The sequence below is a fragment of the Lepus europaeus genome, chromosome 19 (assembly GCF_033115175.1).
Source record: "Lepus europaeus isolate LE1 chromosome 19, mLepTim1.pri, whole genome shotgun sequence".
Lineage (NCBI taxonomy): Eukaryota > Metazoa > Chordata > Mammalia > Lagomorpha > Leporidae > Lepus > Lepus europaeus.
In genome coordinates, this window is record NC_084845.1 from 7,949,137 (window position 1) to 7,975,604 (window position 26,468).

A 26,468-nucleotide genomic window follows, 5' to 3' on the forward strand; every position below is an offset into this window, starting at 1 on the left:
AAGCCGCGCAGGCCCCTTGGCGCGCTGCTGCGGCTCCCAGCAGAGGCGCTCGTGGAAGGTGCTGGAAGCGGACACTGCCCCTCCGCTGAACCTCAGTTACCCTGCCTGGAAAATGGGCCTGATGGCCCCAGCAGGGGATGTTCGCTTGCATTCCCAGGCCCGCTGGAGGCTGCGGGGACCACCCGGGGGAGTGCGGGGCAGTGCGGAGCCAGGGCCTGGACCCGCGTGGGAGTGGGGCTGCCGTGAGCCAGGGGGAGCGGGGGAAACCAGAGGAAGAATCAGCCCCACCCGTGGGCAGGGGAACAAGTCTGGGCGAGCCACGTCCAGGGCCAACTCGCGTCCCTGGCAGGCTGTGTGACCGCTCCCCGAGCCAGGAATTTAATGACGGGCGTGTCCTGCCTGGAGAGCAGTTAGGACGGGGCTGGGTGGAGTGGAAGGCTCACAGGCAGGTGCCCCAGGCCGTCCCAGGCCTCATTAAGGTGCCCACCGTTGTGCGGCCGCCCCTCTCTGCCGGGCTTGGTGTGCCTGCCTGGTCCTCCCACCCTCTCCGGGTTCATGAGCCCAGCCCCCTCTCGACCCGTGCTCCTGTTAGATCTTTTACTTATTTATTTGAGAGGCAGAGTTACAGAGAGAGAGAGAGAGGTCTCCCACCTGCTGGTTCCCTACCCAAATGGACGCAACGGCCACAGCTCACTGGGCTGGCTCTGTGTCCCACAGGCACAGGGGCCAAGGTGACACACGGCACTCAGCCGGCCACACGACCCAGCCCAGCCGGCGGCCCCCATCTCTGCCGCGGGGACAGCACAGAGGCCCAGCGGGCGGCCACACTGCACAGCCACATGCACGGCACACACTGGCAGCACACGGACACAGACGCACAGCGACACAACATACTCCACGCCCCCAGCCAGGGCCACAGAGGTCCATCCCAGGCACACGCCGCTGACCCCACAGCACAGCTGTGCACCTGAACAAGCTCACGAACACCCAGTCTAAACACACACACAGCAACACAGAACTCTACCAGTGGGGCTGGCGCCGTGGCCTGGGGCGGGTTAAGCCCCTACCTGCAGCACCTATTTCCCACACGGGCACCGGTTCAAGTCCCGACTGCTCCACCTCAGACCCGGCTCCCTGCTAAAGGCCTGGGAAAGCGGTAGAAGATGGTCCAAGTGCTTGGGCCCCTGCACCCACGTGGGAGACCTGGATGGAGATCCTGGCTCCTGGCTTGGCCCAGCCCTAGCCATTGCGGCCATTTGAAGAGTGAACCAGGAATGGGTCGTCTCCAGAAAGGTTTGAAAATACTAAATTCCCAATTCCTACAACCTGTACCCCAGACGGCCACCAGAGGGCGCTGATCACTCCAAGTCCAAGCCATGGCCTGGCCCTGCGACCAGGCACCTTGTCTGTTCGCAGCCACCCCTGCCCCTGCCCGCCTTGCTCCAGCTCGGCCAGACCGAGCGCACTGCCCCCTGTTTGATTCTCCTTTTTTATTTTTTAATTTTTTATTTTTTGACAGGCAGAGTGGACAGTGAGAGACAGAGTGAAAGGTCTTCCTTTTGCCGTTGGTTCACCCTCCAATGGCCGCCGCGGTAGGCACGCTGCGGTCAGTGCACCGCGCTGATCTGATGGCAGGAGCCAGGTGCTTCTCCTGGTCTCCCATGGGGTGCAGGGCCCAAGGACTTGGGCCACAGCAGAGAGCTGGCCTGGAAGAGGGGCAACCGGGACAGGATCGGTGCCCCGACTGGGACTAGAACCCGGTGTGCCGGCGCCGCAAGGCGGAGGATTAGCCTAGTGAGCCGCGGCGCCGGCCCTGATTCTCCTTTTTTAAAAATTAACTGCATTAAAGTGTGAGTCAGTAGCATTTAACATTCAGTTTCCTTTTTAAATGGTCATTTTTAAAAAAAAATACAGTCACAGGGACAGAGTCCGAGATACACACACCCACACACGATGGACAGCTCCCACTGCTGGCTCACTCCCTAAATGCACAGCTGGGGACTCCACCCAGGTCTCCCAGGTGGGTGGCAGGTACCTATGGCTGCTGCCTCCCAGGGCACGCATCAGCAGGGAGCCGCAGCCAGGAGTTGAACCCAGGCTCTGAGCTGGGGCTGGGGTCTCACTGCTGGGTGAGAAAGTGACCGGGCACAGCTTGTACACTTAGGGTAAAAAACACACAAGGCGAAAGCTGCCATGGCAACGTGTGTGCAGCCCTCACCTCGACCTCCAAGTCCTTCTCATCTGTTCCCAGTCTCTGTGTCCGGCTGCTGGCACCGCCCATCTCTGCCTCTGCGGACAACGGGGCAATGCGGGCAAACAGGACCACAGAGTAGGAGGCCTTCTGGGCCCAGCGTGGCCTCGGCACGGCGTCACCGGCTTCCCCCGCGGTGCAGGCTGTGTCCTGTTCAGTTTGCATCTCCTGTCCCCTCTTCCTGGTGGGCATCTGGGGAGTGAACCAGCGGATGGACACTCTGATTTTCTGATGTTATCCATCCAGCCTCTTCCCTGTGCCCAGCAAGGAAAGCCGGGAACAGCCCTGGGCACTCAGATCACATCTAGGAAGCTTCCCGTTGAATATCATTTGTCTTCACAAAACCCTCCGAGGCCGTTTTACAAACCCTCTGTGAACAACGGAGTGCACCCCCATGTGGGACAGGAAAGCAATCATCTGTTAGCACCAGGAGAGTTCTTATCTCCCTCTGGGCTAAGCTTATCTCTCTCCAGCCAGCATCAGGCCTTGGAATGGGGGGTGGGGGGTGTCAGATTTCACTTCCTGTCCAGAGTCACCCTTGGCCAGTTGCATCCTGGAATGCAAGCAGCACATTTCAGATTTTTTTTTCAATGTGAACTTACACACTCTTCTTCCATCCGTGGCAGAATTCCCCAAAGACCCAGAGCCCCTGGCTGTCAGGACCACAGCACCCAGGTGCGGCGGATTTGGGTGCAGGCTACAGAGGCATACGGCACCGCCAGGGGTCTGGGAGCACTGGGTGGTGCTGTGACAAGGACCAATGCCGGCCCTCAGTGAAGGGCAGGAGGGTGGGTGGATGGATGATGGGTGAGTAGGTGGACGATGGATGTGCAGGTGGACGATGGATGTGCAGGTGGACGATGGATGTGCAGGTGGATGGGTGATGGGTGTGCAGGTGGACGGGTGTGTCTGTTGAGTGGATGGACAGAGGAGCAGGTGGACAGGTGCTACATGGACGGGCGGATCTTTGCCACCCAATTGGTCTACACCTGTGTGGGCTCCTCCAGCAAGTCAGCAATATGCGACTCCACGGCCCCTGCCCTGCTCTCTCCCATCATCTGCTGTAGGGAAGTCACCCGAGCAGCCAGTGAGAAACCCAGCCTCCCCCCAGAAGCTGCGCCCGCCTGCCCGCTGTGCAACAGTGGCCGGGAAGCAGACCCTGCTGGGTTCTAGATGGCAGGACAGAAGGGTGGATGGGAGGGAGGGAGGGATGAGTTTATGGGCAGCAAGCCAGCCAAGTGCTGTTTCCATGGAGACCTGAGGTGGCCCCATGTCCCACCGCCAGCTCACAGCCTCCCACAGCCTCCCACGCTGCCCCGAGCCCCTAGCCCTTCCTGGATGGCAGCGGCTCCGGCTGGCCCCTCTGGCTGCTGGACAGGGGAGCACCTAGGCGGGCGGATGCACAGAGGCCTGCGGGAGTCCAGGACCTGAACATCAGACCTGTGCAGGCGACTCACGGTCCCGTTGTGACCAGGGACCCCTGTCCAGGGCCAGAACCCACGACCTCCCCACAGTCTCCCCCCTTCCCTGCCTCGAGGCCGAGGTCCTGGCCCAGGCTGGAACACGGGGGGCTTATGACTGGTGTGGGGACATCACTGAGGTCTCCCTGCCGATCCCCAAGCTGCAGCCTGCAGGTCCCCAAAGCCCCACTGGGCACTCCACCTTCCCAGGCTTCCAATGACTCCACCTTGCTCCAGCACCATTGACTCCCTCCTTCCCCGCCACAGCCGCCCCCTGCTCCTCTACAGCCAGAGCCCCAGTCCACGGCTTGACAGACCTCTCACCCCACTTCCTCTGGCTGCAGGACCCTGGCCCCCTGCTTTTCCAAGGCCCTCCACCCCAGTGCCTCTGCACCTGCTGTCCTATCCAGGAAGCGCTCTCCTTTTCTCAGTCTGCCCAAATGCAGACTCCTGGGCCAGGACCCAGGACTGCCGGCTCGGGTGGAGAAGAGGGGCCTGCAAACAGGGTGGACGTGACCTGGGTTGGAATCTCCATCTGGACAAGTCATTTCCCGCCTCTGTGGCTCAGGGCCCTCAGCTGTGATACGGAGTCACAATAGCACCTCCCTGGGGCCAACCCAAGGATAGGAGACAGGTGGCGGAAATCCTGGCTCCCCTGCGGCCCTTAAGCCCCAGAGGGAGCACAGCAGGTGCGGCCCGGGCCCCAGGGTTTCGCTCTCTGCAGAGATCCTGGAATTCTTTTCCACCGTGACTGACTGCCTTGGGCAGAAGAGGGGAAAAGGAAGGCACTCCCCGGTGCTCCAAATGTGCGGAGCAGGGGCTCCCAGACCCCCAGAAGCTGCCCTACCCCCCCATCCGCCTGGGAGACCCGGATGCAGCTCGAGGCCCAGCCCCAGAGCCCGGTCTCCTTGCTCTCCTTTGTTCCACTGGGCAGACATCTTTGCCCTGGACTTTAATTGCTCCGTGAGAATAACGGACATGCGGGGAGAATAGAGCAGCTTCCCGGAGGTGGCGGCACATCCTGTTTGGTGGTTAATGGCCACTAGGGGCACAGGGCCTGTCCCTTGTCCCTATTCACCAGTGCTGCCCAGGCACTGTGCTGCTTCCTCCAGGGCGTGGAGTCAGGGGGCCCACTGGGGCCCCGGCCCACCCTGCCCCCAGCGTGATCACAGCTGCACGAGCGCGCCACGTCCTGAGCACACGCGTGCATCCCCGTGCCCCCCCAACAACCCGCGGGGAGCCAGGCACGACCCCGCGTGCAGGTGCAGAAGCCGAGCGACCACATGAGGTCACACAGCTGACACGACGCGGCCAGGACGCTCACTGCTTTAATGGGAAAAGGAGACAGACAGCCATGAACTCAAACGGGGTCTCCCAGATGGCGGGCAGGGACCCGGGTGCCTGAGCCCTCGGCTGCTACCTCCCAGGGTGCCAGGAGCAAGCAGCGGCATGGGAAGCAGAGCCGGGACCCAAACCCGGGCGCTGACTCTGGGCGCAGGCGTCCCAGCCACTGCCCCAAACCCGGCCCGGGCACCTAAGGGGGGTGCGGGCTCCTCATGGCCCCGAGCTGCTGCCCCCGCCCCACGTGCCGTGCGGTCAGAGGCACAACTGGAGTCTGGGGTCCTGGAAGCCTTGGGGGGACCTCTTCTAGCCAAACCACAAAGCCAGACTCAAGTCAGCTCCACCAGCACCCCAGGGAGCCAACCTTTCTCCCGACAACGCGGGAACTTCCCAAACGCTAGCGCTGCCAGTCAGCTTCCTGCCCCGCCGGGCGGACTGGGCCCCACCTCCCACTGAGCTCCCGGCGGCCTGGGCATGCGCCTCGTCCCCGCTCCTGCGAGGGGGCTGCACCCCGGGCTCTGGCTTCCCCTGAGCTCTGGCTGCCGCCCACCGTCCACACCAACACACACACACACACACACCATGGCCGTTCCCACACCTGCAGGGCCACACTCAGGGTGGGGCTGAGGGCACCAGGCAGGGACGCTCCACGCACCCACACTGGGCCTGGGACGGGTGGAAGCCCCCTGCCTGCTCGGCCCCTCACGGCCTCCCCGACCTCGGGGGTGGGGGGAGGGGAGACCAGCCAGACGCGGAGCCCAAGCGGCCGATCACAGGTGCTTTATTGGGGGTGGCAGCCCGGCGTCGCTTGGCTACAACCTGCGGACGGAGGACAGGGGCTGAGTAGGGGCCCCTCGGTTCGGCCCTGTTTCCCTCTGGGGGCCCCGCCAGGCCCCCTCCAGGTCTGGGGCGTCCCGTGGGCTGCCCGGGGGAGCGCAGCCCAAACGCCAGCCCCACTCACTGGATCTCCCGGAACGCCCGCTTCTCCACCAGCTTCACTTTGTACTTGCGCTTGAACCTGGAAGGGGAGGAGCGGTCAGGGCAGAGGGCGGAGCCCGCAGGCCCCGGCGCCTGCCTGGCCCCACCGTCACCCGAGCGCGCGCTCCCCAGGCCCCGCCCTCACTTGGCGCGCTCCCGGGGCTCGATCATGTTCCTCCTCTGGAAGCTCTTGAAGCGGTCCCGCAGGATGTTGCCCTCGGGCTGCGGGGCAGGGGGGAGAGGGGGGCTCAGGACAGGGGAGGGGTCTGCGGTTCTGGGCGTAGGACGACCCCTGCAGGATGTTGGAAAACCAGGGACCACCACCCGCCCCTCAGCACCCTGTGCCCTCAGCCCCCGGACGCCGGCCCACCTGGCCCAGTCCAGGGGTAGCCAAGGTGTCGCCCACAGCCCCAGGGGGCACGGGGAGCAAGGATGGGGTCATCACCGGGCACAGGGTCCCCGCAGCCCACCCCCCACCCCCACCCCCACCCCCAGCAGGCACCTTCAGCGTCCTGAGCGAGTCAGACAGCTCCGAGCTGAGCTGCACGTCGATGTCGGGGGGCTGGTACCTGCAGGATGGGGGCGTCAGGGGATGGAGCCCAACGGCCCCTCCCACAGGGAACAGGGTAATGGGACCGGGAGGGGACAGGCGTGCCCCCCCAGCCCCCCCAAGCCTCACTTGAGCCGCCCCAGCCTGCGGGGCTTGTGGGCCTCGGCCAGCCGCCGCGCCCTCCGCTGCTCACGCCGCCTCGCCAGCTCCGCCAGCCGCCGCGCCACCTGCGCCTTGATCCCGCGCAGCCTGAAGAGCTCCTGGTGCCGCAGCCGGGCGGCCCGCAGCGCAGCCTGCTGCACCCGCTGGGGCGGGCAGGGCGGCCTCAGTGAGCGCTGCCCGCCTGGGCCTCCCGCCCCGCCCCCCCACCTCAGCAGCAGGAGGGCCCCAGGGTGTCCGGGGAGGGCGGTGTCCTAGGGCCCTGTGCTGTCCAGAGAGGGCGGTGTCCTAGGCCCCTGTGCTGTCCGGGGAGGGCGGTGTCCTAGGGCCCTGTGGTGTGCTAGGGCCCTGTGGTGTCCGGGGAGGGCAGTGTCCTAGGGCCCTGTGGTGTCCGGGAAGGGTGGCCCGGGGCCCCGCGCTCACCTGCGTGCGGGCAACCTTCTCCCGCCGCCGCTGCTGCTCCGTCTTCTTCCCAGCAGTGGCCGGGCGGGCAGCGGCGGGCGACGCCTCGGCGGCCCCGGCCTCAGGCCCCTCGCCCTGGCCCGGCTCCCCCTCCTCGTCCGACTCCTCCAGCAGCCCCTCGCACATCTCCCGGAACACAGACTCCTGCGGGGAGGGCGCGGGCGGGGTCAGGGCGGCGAGGGGAGGCTGCGGGTGGCGGGGGCGCGCCCGGGCCGGCCAGCTCACCTGCGTGGCGGCCTGCTCCGCGCTGGGCAGGGCCAGCTGCCGCTCCAGCTTCGCCGCCTCCCTCTGCCGCTGCAGCTCCACCTCGTGGGCGGCCAGGAGCAGGCTCTGGGCAGGACAGAGGGGGGCCTGCTCTGTCCCCGCCCGCCCTGGCTCTGCAGAGCAGCCCCAGCTCCAAGGTGCCCAGGACACAGGCCCAGGGGACAGGGACGTCAGGGGACCCTGCACCGCGTCCTCCCCACAGCCCACCCCTGGCAGACACCGCAGACCTCGGACGTGGTGGGGAACTCTGCCATGGGGACGTTAGAAAGTGGGCTCGCCAAGGGCCAGGGCTGCCCTCCCCGGACGCCGGCCAAGCGCAGGCAGAGCCCTCACAGCCCGGAGCCAGCTGACTGCTGAGGGCCGTCCCCATCTCCGGCCACAGAATACCCTGAAACGCGCCCCGAGTCTTCGCACACGCCATTCCCTCTGCCTGGACGCAGCCAACCCCTCAGGTGAGCTGCCCCCTCCCCCAGGCCGGGCCAGGTGCACCCTCTGGGGCTGGAGGAGGGAGCACCCAGCAGGGGCCAAGCCCAGGCGGAGCCGGCCGAGGAGGGACAGGAGCACGGTACCTGGTGGTCCTCGAAGGTGGGGTTGTACGAGGCTCCCGCAGGCGTCACCTCCACAGCAGGTGCCTGAGAGGGCTTCACGTGGAGACGCGGCGGCCGCTGCGGGACAACACCGGCAGTGAGCCCTGCCCCGCCGCCAGGGTGTGTCCCCCTCGTCATGGGGGTGCTGCCCTTCTGCCCAGTGGGGGACCGGGCGTGCAGGACACTGTCCCGGGAGCGGAGCCCCAGCCCTACCCACACAGACCCCGCTGGCCTCGGCCTTGACCTGGGCTCCAGCCGGGGGAGACCCGCACACAAAGCCTTAGGCAGCCCCCCTTCCATCACAGCAGGGCCCACTCCGAGGGTCTTCCCCCCACCCCAACAAAGGCCCCGGCCACACCCACCCCAGACCCCACCCTCTCGTCTGTGGGCCCCACCCCCGGCCGCCACAGGAGCCTCTGCTCTCCACACCCCTCTCTCACAAAGCCGTCCGGTGCCCCCCCAAGCCCACTCAGAAGGAACCCCGCCACCCGCCTGCGCCCCTGCCCAGCCCTCACTCCGGTTCCTTCCCAGAGCGCGGCCCACTCAGCGGCCATGGGCCTGGTCCCCCTTCCTGTGGCACAGACCACAGCCCGGGCAAGGGCGAGACCCCGGCCCCACCCTGGGCCAGCAGGGGCAGAGCAGTCACTCTGCACGGGGAAGACAGAACAGATCCAGAGCCCAAAGCCCCCACGTGGCACTCCCTCTGAGACAACCCGCACCCGAGGGTGCTGTCCGGCCGCTCACGCGCCCCTCAGGGCCCCTGCCCACCCACAGCAGCGGACATGCGTGGTGCTGGGCTGGGACTGGGCCCCAGCTCCGGGCCACCCCGCCCCACGGACAGGGCACACCAGAGACCCCGCCCCCACGCTCACCTTCACGCCTTTCTTCTTGGTCTGCTCCAGGAAAAACGGGTCCTGGCCAACCAGGGGCCTGTCCAGGGGGTCTGTGGGGACAGCAGGTGCTGTGGGGCCTCCAGCGTGGGCCTTCCCACCCCAGGGGACCGCGAACCCGGGTGCAGCGAGGGAAAGCGCCCCCGACCCCGTGCAGTAACGGGAGCCGCTGGATGGGGGGTAGGCCCTGCCCCAGGCGGCCACTCACTGTCGGCGGCCCAGAGGTCATAGAAGGGCCGCTCCACGGCGTCCTGAGGCCCTGGCTGGGCCTTGGCCGCGGGCGGGCGGAGGGCGCGGGCCTGCGCCTTGCGCACCTCCCGCGGCAGCTCCCCCTGCGCGGCCAGCTTCTCCCACAGCTGCTCCTTCCGCCTGAGCTTCTTGGCGTTGGGCACCTGGTGGGCGAGGACACTGGGCGGGACAGGCGGCACAGGTGTGGCAGGTGTGACAGGCCTCCTCCCCCTGCCCCTGGGGTCTCCCCAGCACAGCCCCTCCCTCGCCAGCTCCGGGACCCTGGCTCCCCCACCCTACCCAGCCAAGCCTTTTAAGGCCAGGATTCGCAGCAACAAAGGGTCCAGCTGGGGGGGGGGGCCTCACTCTTTGGGGGCGGGGACCTTGGATGTGTTCTCAAGGACAAGGTCGACTCGGAGGGGCTTCTTAAGCAGCAGCGACTTCCTCTGGAGCCTGCTCGGCTTCCTCTTCAGCGCTGGCCGCGGAGGGAGAGGGGGGACAGGGCCTCAGGCCTCCCACCCACCCGCCCGGGCACCACGGGAGCCACCAGACCTGCTGCTCCCCGGCCTACCCCACAGCCCGCCGTCACCGTCGGCCCCCAGGCACGAACGCTGTCTCTGCAGCAGCCCCCAGCCCGAGAGCCACTGTGAGCACGCAGGCTGGCGCTGGCTTCTCACCGCTCCCGGACACTCCCCTCTCCTGCCCGAGCCAGTGTCCCCCACCCCGAACTTCCACTTGTTTCCCTCCAGCTGACCCCGCTCCTAGCCTGCCCGTCAGAGCTGACCCCCGCCAGGCCCTCGGATCTCAAACGCCCAAGACCCCTGGCCTCCCCAGGTCGGCCCTGGCGCCCTTTCTGCCCACTCAGAGGTCTCATGTTAGAGCCGACCCTTGGGGCAGCAGGTACAGCCGCCACTGGCTGCTCCACTTCCGGTCCAGCTCCCTGCTATGGCCTGGGAAGGCAGCAAGGGCTTGAGCCCCTGCACCGGCGTGGGAGACCTGGAGGAAGCTCCTGGCTCCTGGCTTCAGCCTGGCCCAGCGAAGTGAACCAGATGCCGCTGCCGGCCGGGAAACCGAACCGCCACGGGGGCCCCGGCTCACCCTTTTCCTTGCAGCCCGTGTCCACGAAGAAGAGACGGTCATCCGGGGCCTCGGACAACAAACCCCTGGGAGACGGAAACGCAATCAGCCCCGCGGCCCGGGGGTCCCGCTCTCCTCTCGTCCTCAACTACAGCAGCTTCTCCCGGGCCGGCCCCCGCCCCCAGAACTCCACCTTTAACGCCCTCCGAGCTACAGCGGACGCAGCAGGCGCGCGCACCCCCCAGACCACTCCTCGTTCGCTTGAAATCCAGGTCCAGCTAAGCATCCCCTGCGGCCCCACCCCCGCACCCCGCGACCCCGGCCCATCCCCTCGGCGGCCGTCGCGGCAGGTGCACCTGGCAGCACTCTCCCCCTCGCCCCCCGAGCCAGCTTGGCTCCGCACCTGGCCGCACAGAGCCCGGCCCGGGCCCCGGAAGTCCAGCCCGGCGTACCCGCTCGTGCGCTCCTGCAGCCGCACGTCCTCCAGGAACTGGTCCACCTCCAGCCCCAGCGGCTCCTGCGCCAATCGCCGCCAGCCCCGCTTCTTATTCCTCGGGCCTCGCCGCCGCCGCCTCAGCGCAGGGTCCACCGAAGTGGGCCGCAGCCCCAGAAAGCCAGAATCGCCATCGGTTTTCGAAGACTTCCCGGCACCACCACCTCCACTCGGCGCTGCCATCTTGTCAAAGGAAGACGCCAACCTCGGGCGTCCGGAAATCCGGTTCGGGGCGTGCCCGCGCAGAGCGCCCACCCCTCCTGTGACGCACTTCCGGTGGCAGCCATCTTGGTACAGGATAACCGGCTTCAATGCCCTTAGTCTGTGTAACGGGATCTGCAGATTCCTGGCGGCGGTGTGTTGTAGGGTTTTTGGTTTTCACCCTAGGCCGAACAGTCTCTCGCGGCCTTCCGAGGTCTTTGCTCGAGTTGTTGCTTATATATTTATTTTTTATTCTCATTTGCTTAAAAAGGAAAGATGAGAATCCTCTGTGGCAGATTCGCCACAAGTTCCCACCTGAGAACAGCAGTGTGGCCGCTGCACGTGCACGTTCCACGCGGGGCGCCGGGGGCGGAACCTCGGCGTCCCTCGGCCTTGCGCAAGCTGGCCGGGCTGCGCCGCAGTCTCCCCGTCGGTGTGGCGCGGGGGTGGCCCTGGTGTTCCCGCCTCTGAGAGTCCGCGCGCCCTGGCCGTCCACACACTGGGAGGCAGGAGCCCCGGGCTGCGGGCCCGAGAGCCCCGGCGGCCATCGCTCCGGGGGGACAGCGGCCGCGGCTCCCCGAGCGTCCGCCAGGGGGCGCCGCGGGCCCGGGCTCGCACGCGCAGCCGCACGTCCCGGGGCTCGGTTCCCAGGCCCCGCGGCGGGAGGGGCGTCCCGCGGGGAGGGCCGCCGAGTCACTTTTCCTCGGAAAATATGTGCCGGCCTGGCCGGGGGCCCGGGCCTGAGTCACCAGGGCCGCGCCGCGCCGCGGGCCCCACCCGCCCCGCACCCTCCCGCGGGCGGGGGCGTCCCCGACCCCGAAGACAGCCCGAGCGCGACTCCGGGGCCAAGCTTGGCTTTATTGGCTGCGGGGGGGGGGTCCGAGCACAGGCCCCTCCACCCCCCGGGCAGGGCTGGGGTCGGTGGTGGGCGTGGGCGTCGTCTCCTCCTGTTGGCGTCTTCCTGGGGTCCCCGCCACCGTCGGTGGGGAAGGCGCGCGGGGGCGGGAGTCCCCTGAGCGAGGGTGGAGGCTGTAGCACCAAGGACCCCCGCCCCCCACCCCACGGCGGCCCCGGAGCTGGGGGCTGAGGGAAACCCCCCCCGGGGCCCTCCCGTCTGGTGGGGGCTGCCCTTGACCTTGGACGACTGAGGGAGGACGGGGCTTCCCCTGCCTGCCGCGGGATTCGAACTCGGGGTGTTCCCCCAGCGCGGGGCTGAGTGGCCTAGGCGGTCTGTGGTGGGCGGGGCGAGGAGGGGGGCGGGGCACGAGCGAGGGCGTGGCCAGAGGAAGACGGGGCATTGTGGCGGGCTTGGCCGGATAAGGGCGGGGTATGAGCGGTGGGCGTGGCCGGAGGAGGGCGGGTGGGTGCGGTGGGCGGGGCCTGGGCGGGGCCTGCTCGGAACAGGTGCGTCTGCGTGCGGGTCCCAGGCGAGTGGGCCATAATAAATACGTGAGTGGCCGCAATGCGGCCGGGGGCCTGCGGGTGAGCGTCCGTGAGTTGTGCCAGCGTGGGGGCCCCGCGAGGTGTCCGGCGGCGGCGGCGCTCACTCGGCCGAGCCCTTTTGGCGCCGCTTGGACGGGGGCACGAGGCGGCGCGGCAGGTTGGCCGGCAGCCCGTGGCCCTCGAGCTTGGCCTCGATGAGGTGGCTGGCCAGGGCGAACTCCTCGTCGTCCAGCATGCCGTCGCGGTCCACGTCGCTCAGCTTCCAGATGCGCCCCAGCACCGAGTTGGGGAGCTTGGTGCCCACCATCCAGCTCTTGGCCTTGGAGCCGCTCAGCTTGCCGTCGGCCGGCGCCAGGTTGTAGAAGATCTCGTCGTACTTGGACTTGTCCTTGGTCACCACCCACTCGGCCTCGTCGTCCGAGCCCTCCTGCCCGTCGTCCAGGGCCTCGTCGGGGCCGCGCTCCACGAACGGGCCCATGTGGGTGCCCTCGAAGGCACCGCCCTGCACGCCCACCTCGGTGCTCTCCAGCTCCTCCTGGCGCAGCAGCGGCATGAGCTTGGCGATGTCGTGGGTCAGCATCTCGTCCAGCGCCTCCAGCAGCTTCGGCTTCAGCGAGTGGAACTTGGTGAAGTCGTGCACCATCAGCAGCTCCTGCCGGGGTCGGGGAGGAGGGGAGACTTGGAGGAGTCAGGGCTGCGGGGTCGGGCTCGGGGGCCGACGCATCCCAGCATCCCAGCGGCTGAACAGCCCGGTCCCACCCTCTGGTGGTCAGCTTAGAGGGCAGGACTCCAGGGCAGGCTGGGGTGGGTCCAGCGCCACCAGAAACCACACCCGCTGGCTCTAGACCCGGCCCCCCACCCAGGCAACGGGTAAGTCTCCTGCTCAGGGAGAGGCTATGCAAACACTGGGACAGTTTGCGGCATCGCGGTAAATTCCAGAGCAAGACGGGACAGGGCTGGCCGGGGCAGGCTGGGGCGGGGAAGGTTCCAGGGCCAGGGAGCCCAGGGGCTACAGTCCAGGGCTGCTGCCTGGCCTCCACGGAGCCCGGCACGGCCCCACGTCCCAGCATGATCTGGCCCCCGGGAGAGAGCCCGGTGCCCGGTGAGGTTCTGGGGCGTGGGGGGTGACTCAGCACCCATGACGGCGGGTACACGATGCCCATTTTCCAGCCGAGAAAATAGGCTTGGGAAGGGTCTGGCTTGCCCACGTTCACAGAGCCGGGAAGTGGCCAAGGCGACATGGGCTCCTCCACCACCACCAGCCCCAGGAGTCCCGGGCCCCAGAGCAGAGGTCGGCCCAGGGGCCGGTCCCCGTCTCCACATTCATTTGGTCACTTCTGCCCCATCCACCTGCCCCAAGCCACCCCACCCAGATCCAGCACTGAACATGCCAGAGGCCTCCCTGTGGTCCCCCACTATCCACTTGTCCCTTCCTCAATACTGGATTCCCTGATTATCAGGGGGCCTGGCCACCCAGAAGGAAGACTACACTTCCCAGCTTCCTTTGCACCTCCACAGCCATGTGATCAAATGCAGCCAATCAGGTGGGCACACAGCCACGTGACTAAGCCCAGCCAATTGGATGCTGGCATAATGGTGCACGCGCTATTTCTGGGATCATCTTGTTCAATATGGTAGCCACTAGTTCCTTGTGTTTATGAAATTAGTTAAAATGGAAATGTAAAGTCTTAGCGTGGCCCGTGGCTACCGTATCGGAACGTTTCCATGCCCTTAGGCGGTGTGATGGACAAGGTGTCACTCTAGGCATTGTCACACCTGCATCCCGTAGCAGGTGCCCGGGTCTGAGTCCCAGCTCCGCGTCTGAGGCCAGCTTCCTGCCCACGTGCACTCCCGATGTGCAGCAGGTGTCGGCTCAGATCCTCGGTGGGGTCCCGGTTGCCCATATGGGAGACCCCGATGAATTCTGGGCTCCTGGTGTCGGCCCTAGTCCAGCCTGGCTGTTGCAGCCATGTGGGGAGTGAAACAGCGTGTGGAAAGTCTCTGCCTCCGTCTGTGTGTGTTTCTGCCTTTCAAATAAAATAATTCTTTTTTTAAGAGAGAGGCTCTTGTACCCTCCTCTTACCCTCCCTCCATTCTGGTCGACTAGAATGCAGACACTGGCCGGAGCTTCCACGGCTATTTTGTGCCATGAGGCATCTCAGGCATGGAGGCCAGGCCCCTGGCACTCTCCAGAAAGCATCAAATCCACCCAGGGGAACCAAAAGGAGCTGCTATCCTCATTAGCCCTCTGTTGCCCTGAGCTCGCTCTGCTTCCTTATGCTAAGGCAGGATGCCGGGTGAGGAAGGTGCTTTCCTGGCCGAGCCCCCACCCCCCCGCCGCCGCCCCCACCTGCATCTTCTGGCAGTCGGGGAAGTCGCCGGGGGAGATGTGGTGCTCCAGCTGGATCTTGGCGAAAATCACCGGCAGCTTCATGATGAGCTGCTTCTTCTTGTTCTCCTTCCCGAACACCGACGGCATCTCCTTCTTCAGGTAGCTGATGATGTAGGTGTGCACCTGCGTGAGCAAGCCGGCGCCTGAGCCCGGCGCGCTGTGGCCCGGGGCTGGCTCCCCTGGCCCTGCGGTGATGTAGGCTTGGGGCACTGGGAGCGGAGAGGCCTCCCCAAGCCTGCTGACGCCCAAGGGGGATTCGGGCCGCGCCGGCCAAGCTGTGCACCCTCAGCCCGGCCCCGCCTGCAGGCCAGCGCCCTGCATGGCCCCCCACTCCCCGTCCCCGCTGTCCCGGCCTCAGGCCGGCTTCCCAGAGGGCCGTCCCTTCCAGCAGCGGCCACTTCAACAGAGGGCAGGGCCAGGGGAGGGGGGAGTCCCAGCCACACCGAATGTGGCACAGGCCGGGAAACTGAGGCAGGAGCGGCGGTGACCTTGCCCCTGGGGGTGGGCGCACGAGGGGACGCGGGCAGAGTGACTGGACCCAAAGTGGCAGAATCCCACGTGAGGGTGGGTGTGGGGCGTGTGGGGAGAGCAGGCCAGGACAGACCTCGCGTGCCTAGTGTGTCCCGAGTGGCCCCCGGGGAGGCCCCAGAAACGTGGGAGGGCGTGGCCTATGGGTTTGACGGACCAACCGCGGCAGGGGTGGGGTCCTGTTGGTGGGCGGGGCCTGAGAGGCGGACCAATGGGGCGAGGGGGCGTGGCCAGCTGGGGACCCCCGAAGAGCAGGCGAAGCCAGGGCGCTGATGGCTTTTCCAGAGAGGAAGCAGGGGAAGGTGCCAGGAAGAGATAAGTAGGCGGGCGGGCGGGGCCGCGGGGCCGGGACTCCGGGGTTTGTCCGCCTTTCCGGAGCCGCCTCCCGCCCGGGCTGCGGGGCACCAGGTGTCCGGGTCGGCTCTGAGCCCTGGCTCCCGCCTCTGCTTCCCCCAGCGGGGGCGAAGGCGCGCCCAGGGCCGGGGGCGGCGGGGAAGGCCCTGAGGAGCGCAGGGCTAGGTGGATTCGGCCGCTCCCGAGGAGGATTCCTGGGGTGGGGGTGGGGTGGGGCTCTGACTCACCCCCTCTTGGCTGCTCCCGAAGCCAGCACCTGGGGCTCCTCCAGCCCTGGAGCCTTCCTGGCCTCCCCGCCTGCCCGCTTCCTGGCCCACCTCCACCCTGGACGCCTCCTCCATGCCCCCTTGCTGCCTGCTCTCCAGCCCCCAGTCCCACTCTCCTGGGCACCGCCTCCAGGCAGGCAGCTGGGCCCTAGCCCTGCCTTAAGCTCGCTCCACAGTGCCCTGGGGACAGCGCTGCCTACAAGACCCTGGGCGTCCCGGCTCCCACCCACCTCCCCGGCATTACTTGCACTGTCTATGCTGGTTCCACACCAACGGGCAACCTCAGATACCCTCTCCCCCAGGAAGCCCTCCCTGACTCCCCCTGGACTACCCAGCCCCAGCCCTGACTATGCATGGGGACGGGGGTCTCCACCTCCCCAGGACAGGGACTGGGCCCTGGGACCAGGAGCCCAGCAGGGCAGCACCAGGCCTGCTTTGGTCACTGCTGTGTCCCGGCACCGCCCAGCGGGCGGCCAGGCACAGAGGGGATTTTGTTAGGTTGGGGGGGTTTGTTCCATGGCATTCGTTCCCCAAATATTTACTGAGAGCCGATTGCTCTCCAGGCGCGGGGACCACATCCGTGAAGGAATTCCAAGTGGCCGGAGACCGGGAGGCAGGAGCCTCAGCAGAAGCCCGGTTGTCTGAGAGCAGGATGAGGCTGGGGAGAAAGCCGGGCAGGGGCGGGGAGCAGGCAGGACCCGCCGGGAGGGGAGGGGGGCTAGAGAGGTGAGGACCGTGTGTGGGGAGAGACTTGCGGGAGGAGAGGAAGCCGAGCAGGTTTCCAGGAGGTGCAAAGGCCCTGGGGTAGGATGGAGGTGGCCGGCGGGAAGTGCAGTCAGGGAAAGAAGCAAAAGGAGGAGGAGATGCCTGGGGAGGGGGCCACCCTGGTGAGACCAGCGCGATGGGTGGGGGGAGGCCAGGAGGGAGGGGGCCGGAGGGACCCTGGGAGGCGCACGGTGCTGCACGAGCACGCACACTTCCCCCCTGCCCGCGCCCACCGCGGGGGCCCCGCGCGCTCACCCGCACCAGCCGCGCCCGCTTCACCAGGTCGTTGAGCTTGCGCAGCGCAGCGTGGCGCGGCAGGCCCTGGATGTCGCGGAACAGGTCCTGCTCCTCCAGCTCGAAGAGGCGCCGGTTGTCGGGCACGAGCAGCGGCTGCGCCCAGAAGGAGCCAATGTAGACGCGCAGCACCTCGGGCGTGCCCACCACCTTGCCCAGCGCCCACATGAGCGCGCCGTACACGCGCATCAGCTGCTGCGTCTCCACCATGTCGGCCTTGTTGAGCACCACGCGGATCTTGTCCTCGTGGCCACGCAGGGCGCCGATGGCCTCGGAGAACTCGTCCGAGATCTCCAGCTTGTGTGCGTCGAAGAGCAGGATGATGAGGTCCACGCGCTCAGCGAACCAGCGCAGCACGGCCGGGAAGTCGTAGCCTGGGGCGGCGGAGGGCAGGGGCACGGGTCAGACCGGCAGGCGTGGGGCGTGACCCTTCCTCGGTAGCCCCAGAGCGCGGGCTGTACGGTTGCTGGGGTTCTCAATGGTACAGATCCCTGTCTGGGAGGCCCCTGGCATAGCCCGCAGCTCTGGCTTGCCAGCCCCCAGAATTTCCCCGTCGCGTTCTCATCCACTCATCAGCTTAGTGCCGGGCCCTGGTCTGGGTGCAGGGCACCAAGAGAACCCCATGCTCCTGCGGATCCCCTGTGCCCCGGCCTCTTCCCGGGGCCTGTCCGACCCCGCCACAGCCAGCGAGTGGCGCTCGCCCAGGCCGTAGCCGTGCCCTCGCCCTCACAGATGTCAAATATGTGTAATCTATTGGACAATAGACACTGAGGGGCTGGGGTGGCGCAGCGGGACAGGCCGTCACCTGTGATGCCAGCATCCCCTAGGGGCACCGGTTCGAGTCCCGGCTGCTCTGCTTCCGCTCCAGCTCCCTGCTAACACGCCTGGGCAAAAGCAGCAGAGGACGGCCCCAGTGGCTGGGCCCCCGCACCCACGTGGGAGACCCGGATGGACCGTCTGCTCCTGGCTTCTGCCTGGCTCAGCTCGGGCCATTGCGGCCATCTGGGGAGTGAATCAGTGGATGGAAAATCTCTCCCTCTCTGTAACTTTTTCAAATAAATATCTTATTTAAAAAAAAAAAAAAAAGACACTGAGAAGCTCACGCTCGAGGCCCCGTCCTCCTGTCCGGGCCCTGGGGAGACCACAGGGGACTCAGAGCCGAGGCTCCTGGCCGGGGTGCCCCCCCTCCCATGCTGCCTCATTCACTCGTTCCTCATTCACTCATCACGCATTCATTCACCCACTGTCGTCCTGGCTTGCTCACACATCCCTTCATCAGGACGCCAGGCTGGTGTGGGCAGGGGGCGTGGCCAGGAGCCCTGGGTGCGAAACCCCGGTCTGCCCCCCCAGCTGTGTGGCCTTGGGAAGGTGTGTTGACCTCTCTGGACTTCAGGGATAGTGAAATTGTACAAAGGAGCAGGGGCATAGGCGAACCGAAAACCACGCCCCGCCCTGGACCCTCTGCCTCACCGTGGCCGAAGGGCAGTGAATCAGGTGTGGAGAATGGTTCTAGAACCTTCTCTCCAGCTGCTGGCTCTGTGGAGGAGGCGGAGGGAGCCCAGCCCTGTCCTCCCAGGCTCTTAGCCGGCTGGAGACACAGACCCACCCCTAGAGCGGTGAGACTGGCTCAGGGGATCAAGGAGCCTGTGGGAGCCAGGGGCAGTGGAGGGAGGGGGCGGTCAGGGAGGGCTTCCTGGAGGAAGAAACACAAAGTTGGGGGGCAGTACGGGGAGCCGTCACTGAGTCACCTGCCCTCTCCGGCTCCCAGACAGAAGGAGCTCACTGGATCTCCCCCAGAGCAGGAGCCCCAGGCCGCACGGCCTCCTGGGAGCTCTGCTCCAGGGACACTGGGCTCGGAGGGTGGGGTGGGGGCATTGTTTGGGGAGAGGAAAGGGCCAGGTCATGGAGGGACGGCAGCTGGGCCCCCTCCCTCCCCCCAAAGTCTGCACAAACACACACTGGCTGCGGTTCAGATAGGCTCTCCTGGGGTGGGGAGGGAGGGGGGTTGAGTCAGCGTGGGAACGGGCGACGTGGCACAGAGGACGGGGCGCCCCGCGGCACTGGCCCGAGGATGACAGCCACGGCCAGCACCCAGCACCGCTGCCGTCCCGGGGCGCCGGCTGAGCCCACTTTACTCCCCAGGGGGCGGCGTGGGGGAGCGGCTTGGCCCAGAGCCCAGGCGGGAGCCCCGCCACGCACAGCCAGCGGCACACGCAGGGTAAACTCACGCACAGTCTCACGTTCCAGACGCAGTTTGAGACACAACCCTCGCTCCCCGTCCGGGAGACGCGTGTGCACACGCACGCACACACACACATCCACCGACACGTGCGAGGCCGCTCCAGAAACTTGCTGGTAGGTGGACTGAAGGGGCCAGCCCTGTGGCCTCGCGGGTAAGAGAACCATCCCATAGGGGCGCCGGTTCGAGACCCGGCTGCTCCGCTTCCCACCCAGCTCCCTGCTAATGCTCTGGGAAAGCAGCAGAAGATGGCCCAAGTGCCTGGGGGCCCTGCACCCCTGTGGGAGACCCCGATGGAGCTCCAGGCTCCTGGCTTCAGCCTGGCCCAGCCCTGGACATTGTGGCCATTTGGGGAGTGAGCCAGTGGATAGCAGATCCCTCTCTCTCTCTCTCCCTCTCTAATTCTTTCAAATAAATCATTAAAACAGATGGAATTAAACAATAAGTTTATCTTGGTGCAGAAAATGAACCAAAGTCCGTGCATGGGTGCAGACACACACACACACACACATCAGCGTCAACAGGCCCTCCTCGCTCTGTGTCAAGGCCAAGGACACAGACCCCAGTCCCTGGGACCCAGGCGCGGCCATCCCTGGCCCAGCCCCCAGGTGCGGGCCCCAGGAGCCGCTCCTCACCCCGTTTGCTTGGGCAGCTGCCGCCGCCTTCTTCCCGCCCGCCCGCCGGCCCGCTGGACGGCCGCCAGGGCCGCGCTCCCCTCTGCCCCACACGGCCGCCTCCTTTGCCCCAGTTCCCGGCACGCAGGGGGAGGGGAGGAGAGGTGCTGGGGGGGGGGGGGTCCGGGGGCGGGCAGGGGCGGGCGGGGCGGGCGCCGCGGGCCCCGTTGGAATCCAGCCCTCCCCTGCACAGCTGTTTATAAATTCCAGGCCCGGCCTTGGCCCCTGCCCAGGTCCCCCTCCCAGCCCCCGCGCAGCCCCATCTGCGGCGCACACTCCGCCCAGCAGGGAGCTCCCGGGCCCCAGGGCCTCCCCGCCTGCACTAGGCCCTCTCTCTGGGTGTCCCGGGACCCCCGCCATCTGCCTGGCTCTCCCTCCGCACCCCACAAGGCGCCCAGGCCCACGCCCATGGCGGGTCCCCGCCCCGCCGGCCTCACTCACCCCGGCTCACTCGCTGCTTGGCGCCCGATAGGATGCCGGGGGTGTCAATGATGCTGATGCTCTCCAAGACCTGATTGGGAAGCTGGGCGCACATGAACCTGGCGGCAGAGGGCAGGGGGGTGGAGCCTGAGCCAGGGAGGGAGGCGGGGCCAGCGCCCTCCCGCGCACCGTTAGCTCTGGAGGGGCGGAGACTATACGGCTGTGCCCATTGCACAGATGCACCCAAAGAGGCGCACGGAGAGGCGGAGGCCTTTGCCCAAGGGAGGCAGGATTTGAACCCAGGCCCCACCCATAAGGCCAGGGAGGAGGGGCGGGCAGCATCAGCACAGAAACAAAGTGCGCGCCCCGCACCTGTTAAGAAAGGTGTTCCCGAAAGGGTTGAGCTTCCGGAAGGGCTTGTCGGGGTCCACGACGAGGGCGTTCCCGGGCACGGTGCCCTCGGCTTCGCCGTGCATGACGGCCACGAAGCAGTCGGTGGTGGGCTCGGGCCCGACGCGCGAGCCGGGCACCTCCTGCTCCAGCAGGTACTGGATGAAACTGGTCTTGCCCGTGCTGTACTGGCCGGCCACCAGCACCATGGGCTTGCCGTCGAAGTCGGCGTCCTCCAGGGCCGGCGAGTGGAAGGCGTCGAAGCGGTAATGCTCCTCCAGGGGCAGCAGCTTGGTGCGGTACAGCTCCTTGAGCGAGGACGTCACCGTGCGGATGGCCTCGCGCTGCTGGCCCCGCGCCCCGCCCCGCTTCAGCCAGCTGAACATGGCGGCTGGGCGCTGACCGCTGGGCTCACGGAGGGAGGGAGAGAGGAGAGAGAGAGAGACAGACGCAGGGGCAACCGGTGCCTGCAAGAGGAGAGGGTGTTGATGGCGGACTGCCTGGAGGAGGAAGCAGCCTGGCCCAGCCCTGGCTCGTGCAGCCACGTGGGGAGTGAACCTCCCCACGGATCTGTGTGTCTCAAATAAATGCAATAGATTAAAGATAAATAGATACGGAGATTGGGTGGACAAGGGGCTTGGACGCCTGCGGGAACCTTGGGTATCTTGACCCTTCTGTCCATCACTGGACACGTTTCTCCCGGAAGTCACTCTCTGGGGGCTGTGGACCCAGAAATGAGCCACAGGCCAGCTGCCAAATGCCCAGAGCGCTCAGCGAGGCCCTGGACACCCAGAAGTTAGGGGCGCCTGAGAAAATGCCAGCCCCGAGCTCAGCTCCCAGGCCGCGTCCTCCGCCTGTCCTCGCTGCTGCACGGTAGGACCTGTAGTGCTGTTCCCCCACCCCACCCCGCCGCCGCCCCGGTACCCCGCGCCTGCGCCTGCGCCCGCGCGCCCTCCATCTCTAAGCCCGGGCTGGGAATTCACCCGGCTGCCCCAAGAACCTCCCAGTCTCGGAATACCGTTCCTTGGAGAAGCGGGCTGCTCCTGGGCCCGGGGAAGAGAGGAGCGAGCCTGCACCAGAGGGGGAGGGGCCGAGCGCTGGACAGGAGTCCTCCTCCCCCGGGGGGGACACGGACCCGGCGGGCACCCCCACCAAAGAGGAGACAGCGCGCAGTCACTGTGGCGCAAATCAAAGGCTTCCAAGTCCCCAGCATCGTGGCACCGGGGCAAGGCGCAGAGGAGCCGCGGGCGGGAGCCTGGGCCGAGGCCAGGGACCTGGGTGGGGTCCCCGGCGGCCAGGGTCCGCGGACCTCGGTGGGGGGGTGCCCATGGGAGGCTGCGGGGGCGCCGGGGGGCGAGGCCGGGGGGCCGGGGGCGGCTGCTGCAGGCTGCGGGCGGGCAGCACGGGGCCTTCGGGGGCGTCCGCGGGAGCCAGAGCTGCGGCCCGGGGGGCGGGGGGCGCACTCACCGACGGGGAGCGCTGGCGGCCGGGCCGGGCTGGGCGGGGGTCCCGCGGGGAAGGTGAGGTGCCCGCGGAGCGGCCTGTGCTCGCGGTCCCGTCCGGAGCCGTCTGAGCCGGGTGGGGCTCGGCGCGGGGCAGGGAGGCGCGGGGGGCGGGGCGGGCGGGACGGGAGCCCCCCCACCCCCGGCCCGACCCGGCCCGGCCCGGCCTCTGGCGCCCCCTGGCGGACGGCGAGGCGGCTCAGAGTCCGGGTTTGGGATTGGGCCGCCCCGACCTCCTCCGCGCCTCTTTTCAACGTGGAAATAACAGCAACGGCCGCAGAGAAGATAACAGTAATGACAGGGATGGCGACTCTGCGGGTTGAGTTCAGGAGGCTCCCCTGGCTCCAGCCGCAGCCGCCTCCTCACCGCTTCTCAATCTCCAGCAAGCCCCGGCCTCAGGACCTTTGCTTGCACTGTCCTTTTGCCTGGAGCGCTGTCCCCGCAGGGAGCAGCCTGGCTCCCTCCCGCCCCTCCCTCAGGCCTCCGAGCAAACGTCACCTCCTCGGAGAAGCCCTCCCAGATTGCCCCATCCCAGATTGCCCCGTCTGCCTGCTCTGCCTCACCTGTGCCGGGACTTCCCCCCACCCGTGGTGACCTCCGCACTGGGCACGGGGCGGGGTCTGCCTGGGGGAGGGGCCCAGCCGGTGTTTGTGCAGGGGTCTGTCCTGTGCTCTTCAGGCCTGGGGGGAGTCTCACTGAATCCTCAGAACCCTTCAGCGACATTGCACCCATTTGACAGGTGAGACAGCCGAGCCCAGAGGTCATGCCCCGTGCCTGCCTGCACTGGGTGCTCGAGAAGCACCCTGTCTCATCATCTGGGCCTGGAGCTGGCTTTTCCTCCCCCGGGGGCCGGCACCGCCGGGGCTCGCAGCACACAGGGAAGTAGCTCAGTTTTCCCATCTGTAAAATGGGCCTTTGTTGGGACCACGTCTCCCTAGGGTCTTTGCTGAAATGGCCTCTCCTCAGTCTTCCCCAGCCCCGACGCCGCTGTCTCTGCGTGGATCTCCTGCTGGGCATCTGTCACCGCCAGCCAGTCCATTCCAGGTACTCGTTATAGCATTGCTCAAAATGTTATTGATTTTTTTTCAAAGGCAGAGATCTTCCACCTGCTGGTTCACTCGCCAGGGGCCAGGCAGGCCAAAGCCAGGAGCCTAGAGCTTCTTCTGGGTCTCCCACAAGGGTTCAGGGCCCCAAGGATTTGGATCATCTTCCACTGCCTTCCCAGACACATTAGCGGGGAGCTGGATAGGAAGTGGAGCAGCTGGGACTCAAACCAGCGCCCCTACAGGACGCCTGCATCGCAGCCGATGGCTTTACCCGCTGTGCCACAGCGTCTAAAGCAAGAAGGCAGCTGGCAGCTAAGTGGACGGATGTCCTCACTCGTGGGTCCCAGAGGAGCCCATGTGACCCCCTGGCTCAGGGGTGGGGGTGGGGGTGCGCACCTGCTGCCGCCCTCAGCTCTCAGCCCCCAGCGAGGGCCTCCTCGCAGCCCACCCAGGTGGGCTCAGCGTGCAGGACACCCCGTCGCTGGTCCGCGGCCCCGGCTGCAGGTAGTCACCGTGGCTGCCGCCAAGGGCGGGTCTCCCGCGGGGCTATGTGTCGCCCGTGGCCTCCGGACCCACTGTGTCCGGCCCGGCCCTCGCCGCTCCGCACGCGGCCGCCAGGGGGCGCCGGCGCTCCCGGAGCCCGAGGTCCTCTCTGGCCGCGCTGGGTAAGCGGGGGCCAGAATCCAGCTCACTCTCCGCAGCTCCCCCAGTCCGCGGGCCAGGAGAAAGCACCCCTAAGTTCATCCAGAGGCCCCGGGGAGCAGCAGCTGCCTCCCCCGCCCCCATCCCCGCAGCCCTGGGGATGTGCCCACCGTGCCGGTTCCCGGTGTCTGTAGGTGCCGGCTGGGCTGATCGCTCGTTCCCTCAGTTTCTCTGCTTTGTTCTGGACTCACTCGGGAAACAGCTCAGTCTTCCAGGTCTGGGTGGCACTCCCGTTTTCAGGTGTTTTTTTTTAAGGATTAGGCTGGTCCATCTGAAGCCAGGAGCCTAGAGCTTCATCCCGGTCTCCCACGCAGGTGCAGGGGCCCAAGGACTTGGATCATTTTCTGGTGTTTTCCCAGGCACATTAGCAGGGAGCTGGATAGCAAATGGAGCAGCCAGGACTTGAACTAGCGCCCATATGGGATGCCAGCGTCACAGGCGGAGGCTCAACCTGCTGACCACAGCGCTGGCCACCCCCAATCTACCTTCAGTCCTGCGCTCAGGGTTGGGCCCCCCGTGTGAGTCTGAAGTTTCTACAGCGAGAAGGCATTGCCGTGCCTTACTGATCTGAGAGAGAGAGAGAGAGAGTGAGAGAGAGCGAGCGCTCGCAGTGCAGACCTGCAGTGCAGGCTGGGAAGCCCTGACCCAAAGCCTGAAATGCCCCCAGTCTTGCTGCCTGAACACCCACAGGACGCCACCCTGGAAAACTCCAACCTGGCCTCCGGGGGCAGGCAAGGGTCAAAGCGCAGGTGCACACAGCGAGCTAAGCGCCCCTGCATGCAGTGCTGCCACGTTGCCCAGCTCCCTGCTGCTCCACTTCCCATCCAGCTCCCTGCTAATGCACCTGGGATGCCCAGGCCCCTGTCACCCACCTGGGAGTTCCTGGCTCCTGGTTTCAGCCTGGCTCAGCCCCAGGTGAGACATCTGGGGAGTGAACCAGCAGATGGAAGACCTTTCTCTGTGACTCTGCCTTTCAAATAAATAAAAAAGCCCCCTTTTTTTTGAAAAATGCAGGTGCACCAAAAATATTGTCTAAAACCACCTCTGGGCTATGTGTATATGAAACAAAGAATTATGTTTAGGGGCCGTGTTGTGGTACAGCGGGAAAAGCCACTGCCTGTGACACGGGCATCCCATATGGGTGCTGCTCCTCTTCTGATCCGGCTCCCTGCTAATGTGCCTGGGGAAGCAGTAGAAGAGGACCCAAATTCTTGGGCCCCTACACCTGCATGGGAGACCCAGATGAAGCTCCTGGCTCCTGGCTTCCATCTGGCCCAGGCTCAGCTGTTGAAGGCATTTGGGAAGTGAACCAGCAGATGGAAAAGCGGATGGAAAAACCTCTCCCTGTAATTCTTACAAAATAAATCACCAAGGGGCCATATTGCCTGGCTGACAACATTTAGCCCAAAGCAGGCAGGCACCTGAGCTCCCCAGGTGAGGTCCTGGCTACTCTGAAAGGGGCAAAGGGGCCAGCACTGTGACACCAGCATCCCATATGGGCGCCAGTTTGAGTCCCGGCTGCTCCACTTCTGATCCAGCTCCCTGCTTACACGTCTGGGAAAGCAGTGGAGAACGGCCCAAGTCCTTGGGCTCCTGTACCCCCATGGGAGACCCGGGAGATTGGCTCCAGATTGGCCCAGATTCGGCTGTTCCGGCCATCACTGGATGGAAGACCTCTCTCTCTATCTCTCTCTCTCTTTCTCTCTCTCTGCCCTTACCTCTCTGTAACTCTGCCTTTCAAATAAATGAATCAATCTAAAAAGGAAGGAAGGAAGAAAAAAAAAAGGGGGCAGGGCCCACGGAGACCTCCCCTCCCGTGAGTCAGATCCATCAGTACTCTGGTGTGCTCCCCACCACCCCCGACAAGCCGGGGAGCCCCTTGCCCAGGCAGGTGCAGCCAGCACACCTGGGCAGCCCCCCAAACCACGGCCTCCCCCATAACCTCCCCAAGCAACAAGGCCAAAGGGGCATGTGTACAGTTTTAAAAAAAGGATCGGCTTTTAATTTACAAGAGTTCTAAATGTACAGAATTCTCCTTTAAAAAAATCCTTATACACAATAAATACAGTACAAAAAAATTTATCTTACAGTACTAGTTTTTTCTCCAAGATTTCAAAATGTGGCGTGGGCGGCTGGAGGCAGGAAGGGCGGAGGAAGACTGGCTGCGTGGCGGGGGCGTGGGGGGGGACCCCGGTTTCGCTCGGATCGCGGTGGAGCCGCAGCTGCGGCTGGGCGCGCGGGCCTGCTCTCGCCTGGACGCGTGGGCGCACAAGGAGGCAGCGCGTGCCCCGGAGAGGATGCGGGCCCCGGGGGAGCCCCCGCCCCATCTGCGGATTCCTTCTGCAGCCTGTGCGGTGGCGGTGGGGGCTGGGTGGTCTGGAAGGACCCTCCCTGGCAAAGGCTTGCGCGCGCCCCGCAAGGCGGCAGATGTGGCAGGGGGCGCACAGGCAGGCACTGGCACTCCGGGGGGGAGCCCGCCTGTGGCTGGGCGGGGCGGGGGCGGGTACGCCGG

General features: G+C 66.3%; 2 protein-coding genes and 1 non-coding gene across 6 annotated transcripts; all 3 read right to left on the minus strand.

Annotated features, from left to right (window-relative positions):
* Nucleotides 1-1,903: 1,903 nt before the first annotated feature.
* NOP53 (NOP53 ribosome biogenesis factor) lies at nucleotides 1,904-11,336 on the minus strand. Of its 3 annotated transcripts, none has more exons than XM_062176841.1 (13): nucleotides 10,700-11,336; nucleotides 10,269-10,333; nucleotides 9,537-9,645; nucleotides 9,151-9,350; nucleotides 8,925-8,995; nucleotides 8,035-8,130; nucleotides 7,427-7,531; nucleotides 7,163-7,345; nucleotides 6,710-6,885; nucleotides 6,533-6,599; nucleotides 6,176-6,252; nucleotides 6,014-6,070; nucleotides 1,904-2,443 (listed from the first exon to the last, which is right to left on the minus strand). In XM_062176841.1, exons 1-13 carry the CDS (start codon nucleotides 10,921-10,923, stop codon nucleotides 2,215-2,217), a joined length of 1,659 nt encoding a protein of 552 aa, XP_062032825.1. In that variant the 5' UTR covers nucleotides 10,924-11,336; the 3' UTR covers nucleotides 1,904-2,214. The 3 variants fall into 3 exon arrangements, with proteins under 3 accessions (XP_062032825.1, XP_062032826.1, XP_062032827.1); XM_062176842.1 differs by lacking the exon at nucleotides 1,904-2,443 and adding an exon at nucleotides 5,027-5,871 and having other exon boundaries at nucleotides 10,700-11,327; XM_062176843.1 differs by lacking the exon at nucleotides 1,904-2,443 and having other exon boundaries at nucleotides 6,010-6,070; nucleotides 10,700-11,329.
* On the minus strand, nucleotides 6,373-6,481 carry LOC133748916 (small nucleolar RNA SNORD23). Its single transcript, XR_009864522.1, has one exon. It is a non-coding gene; the product is annotated as a small nucleolar RNA SNORD23 (small nucleolar RNA).
* Nucleotides 11,337-11,748: 412 nt separating the features above from the next.
* EHD2 (EH domain containing 2) lies at nucleotides 11,749-22,271 on the minus strand. 2 transcript variants are annotated; one of them, XM_062176740.1, is made up of 6 exons: nucleotides 22,174-22,271; nucleotides 20,689-21,173; nucleotides 20,338-20,435; nucleotides 16,945-17,357; nucleotides 14,735-14,899; nucleotides 11,749-13,036 (listed from the first exon to the last, which is right to left on the minus strand). In XM_062176740.1, the coding sequence occupies exons 2-6, from the start codon at nucleotides 21,090-21,092 to the stop codon at nucleotides 12,485-12,487; spliced, it is 1,632 nt and encodes a 543-aa protein (XP_062032724.1). In that variant the 5' UTR covers nucleotides 21,093-21,173; nucleotides 22,174-22,271; the 3' UTR covers nucleotides 11,749-12,484. The 2 variants fall into 2 exon arrangements, with proteins under 2 accessions (XP_062032724.1, XP_062032725.1); XM_062176741.1 differs by lacking the exon at nucleotides 11,749-13,036 and adding an exon at nucleotides 13,060-14,411.
* Between the last annotated feature and the right edge of the window lie 4,197 nt (nucleotides 22,272-26,468).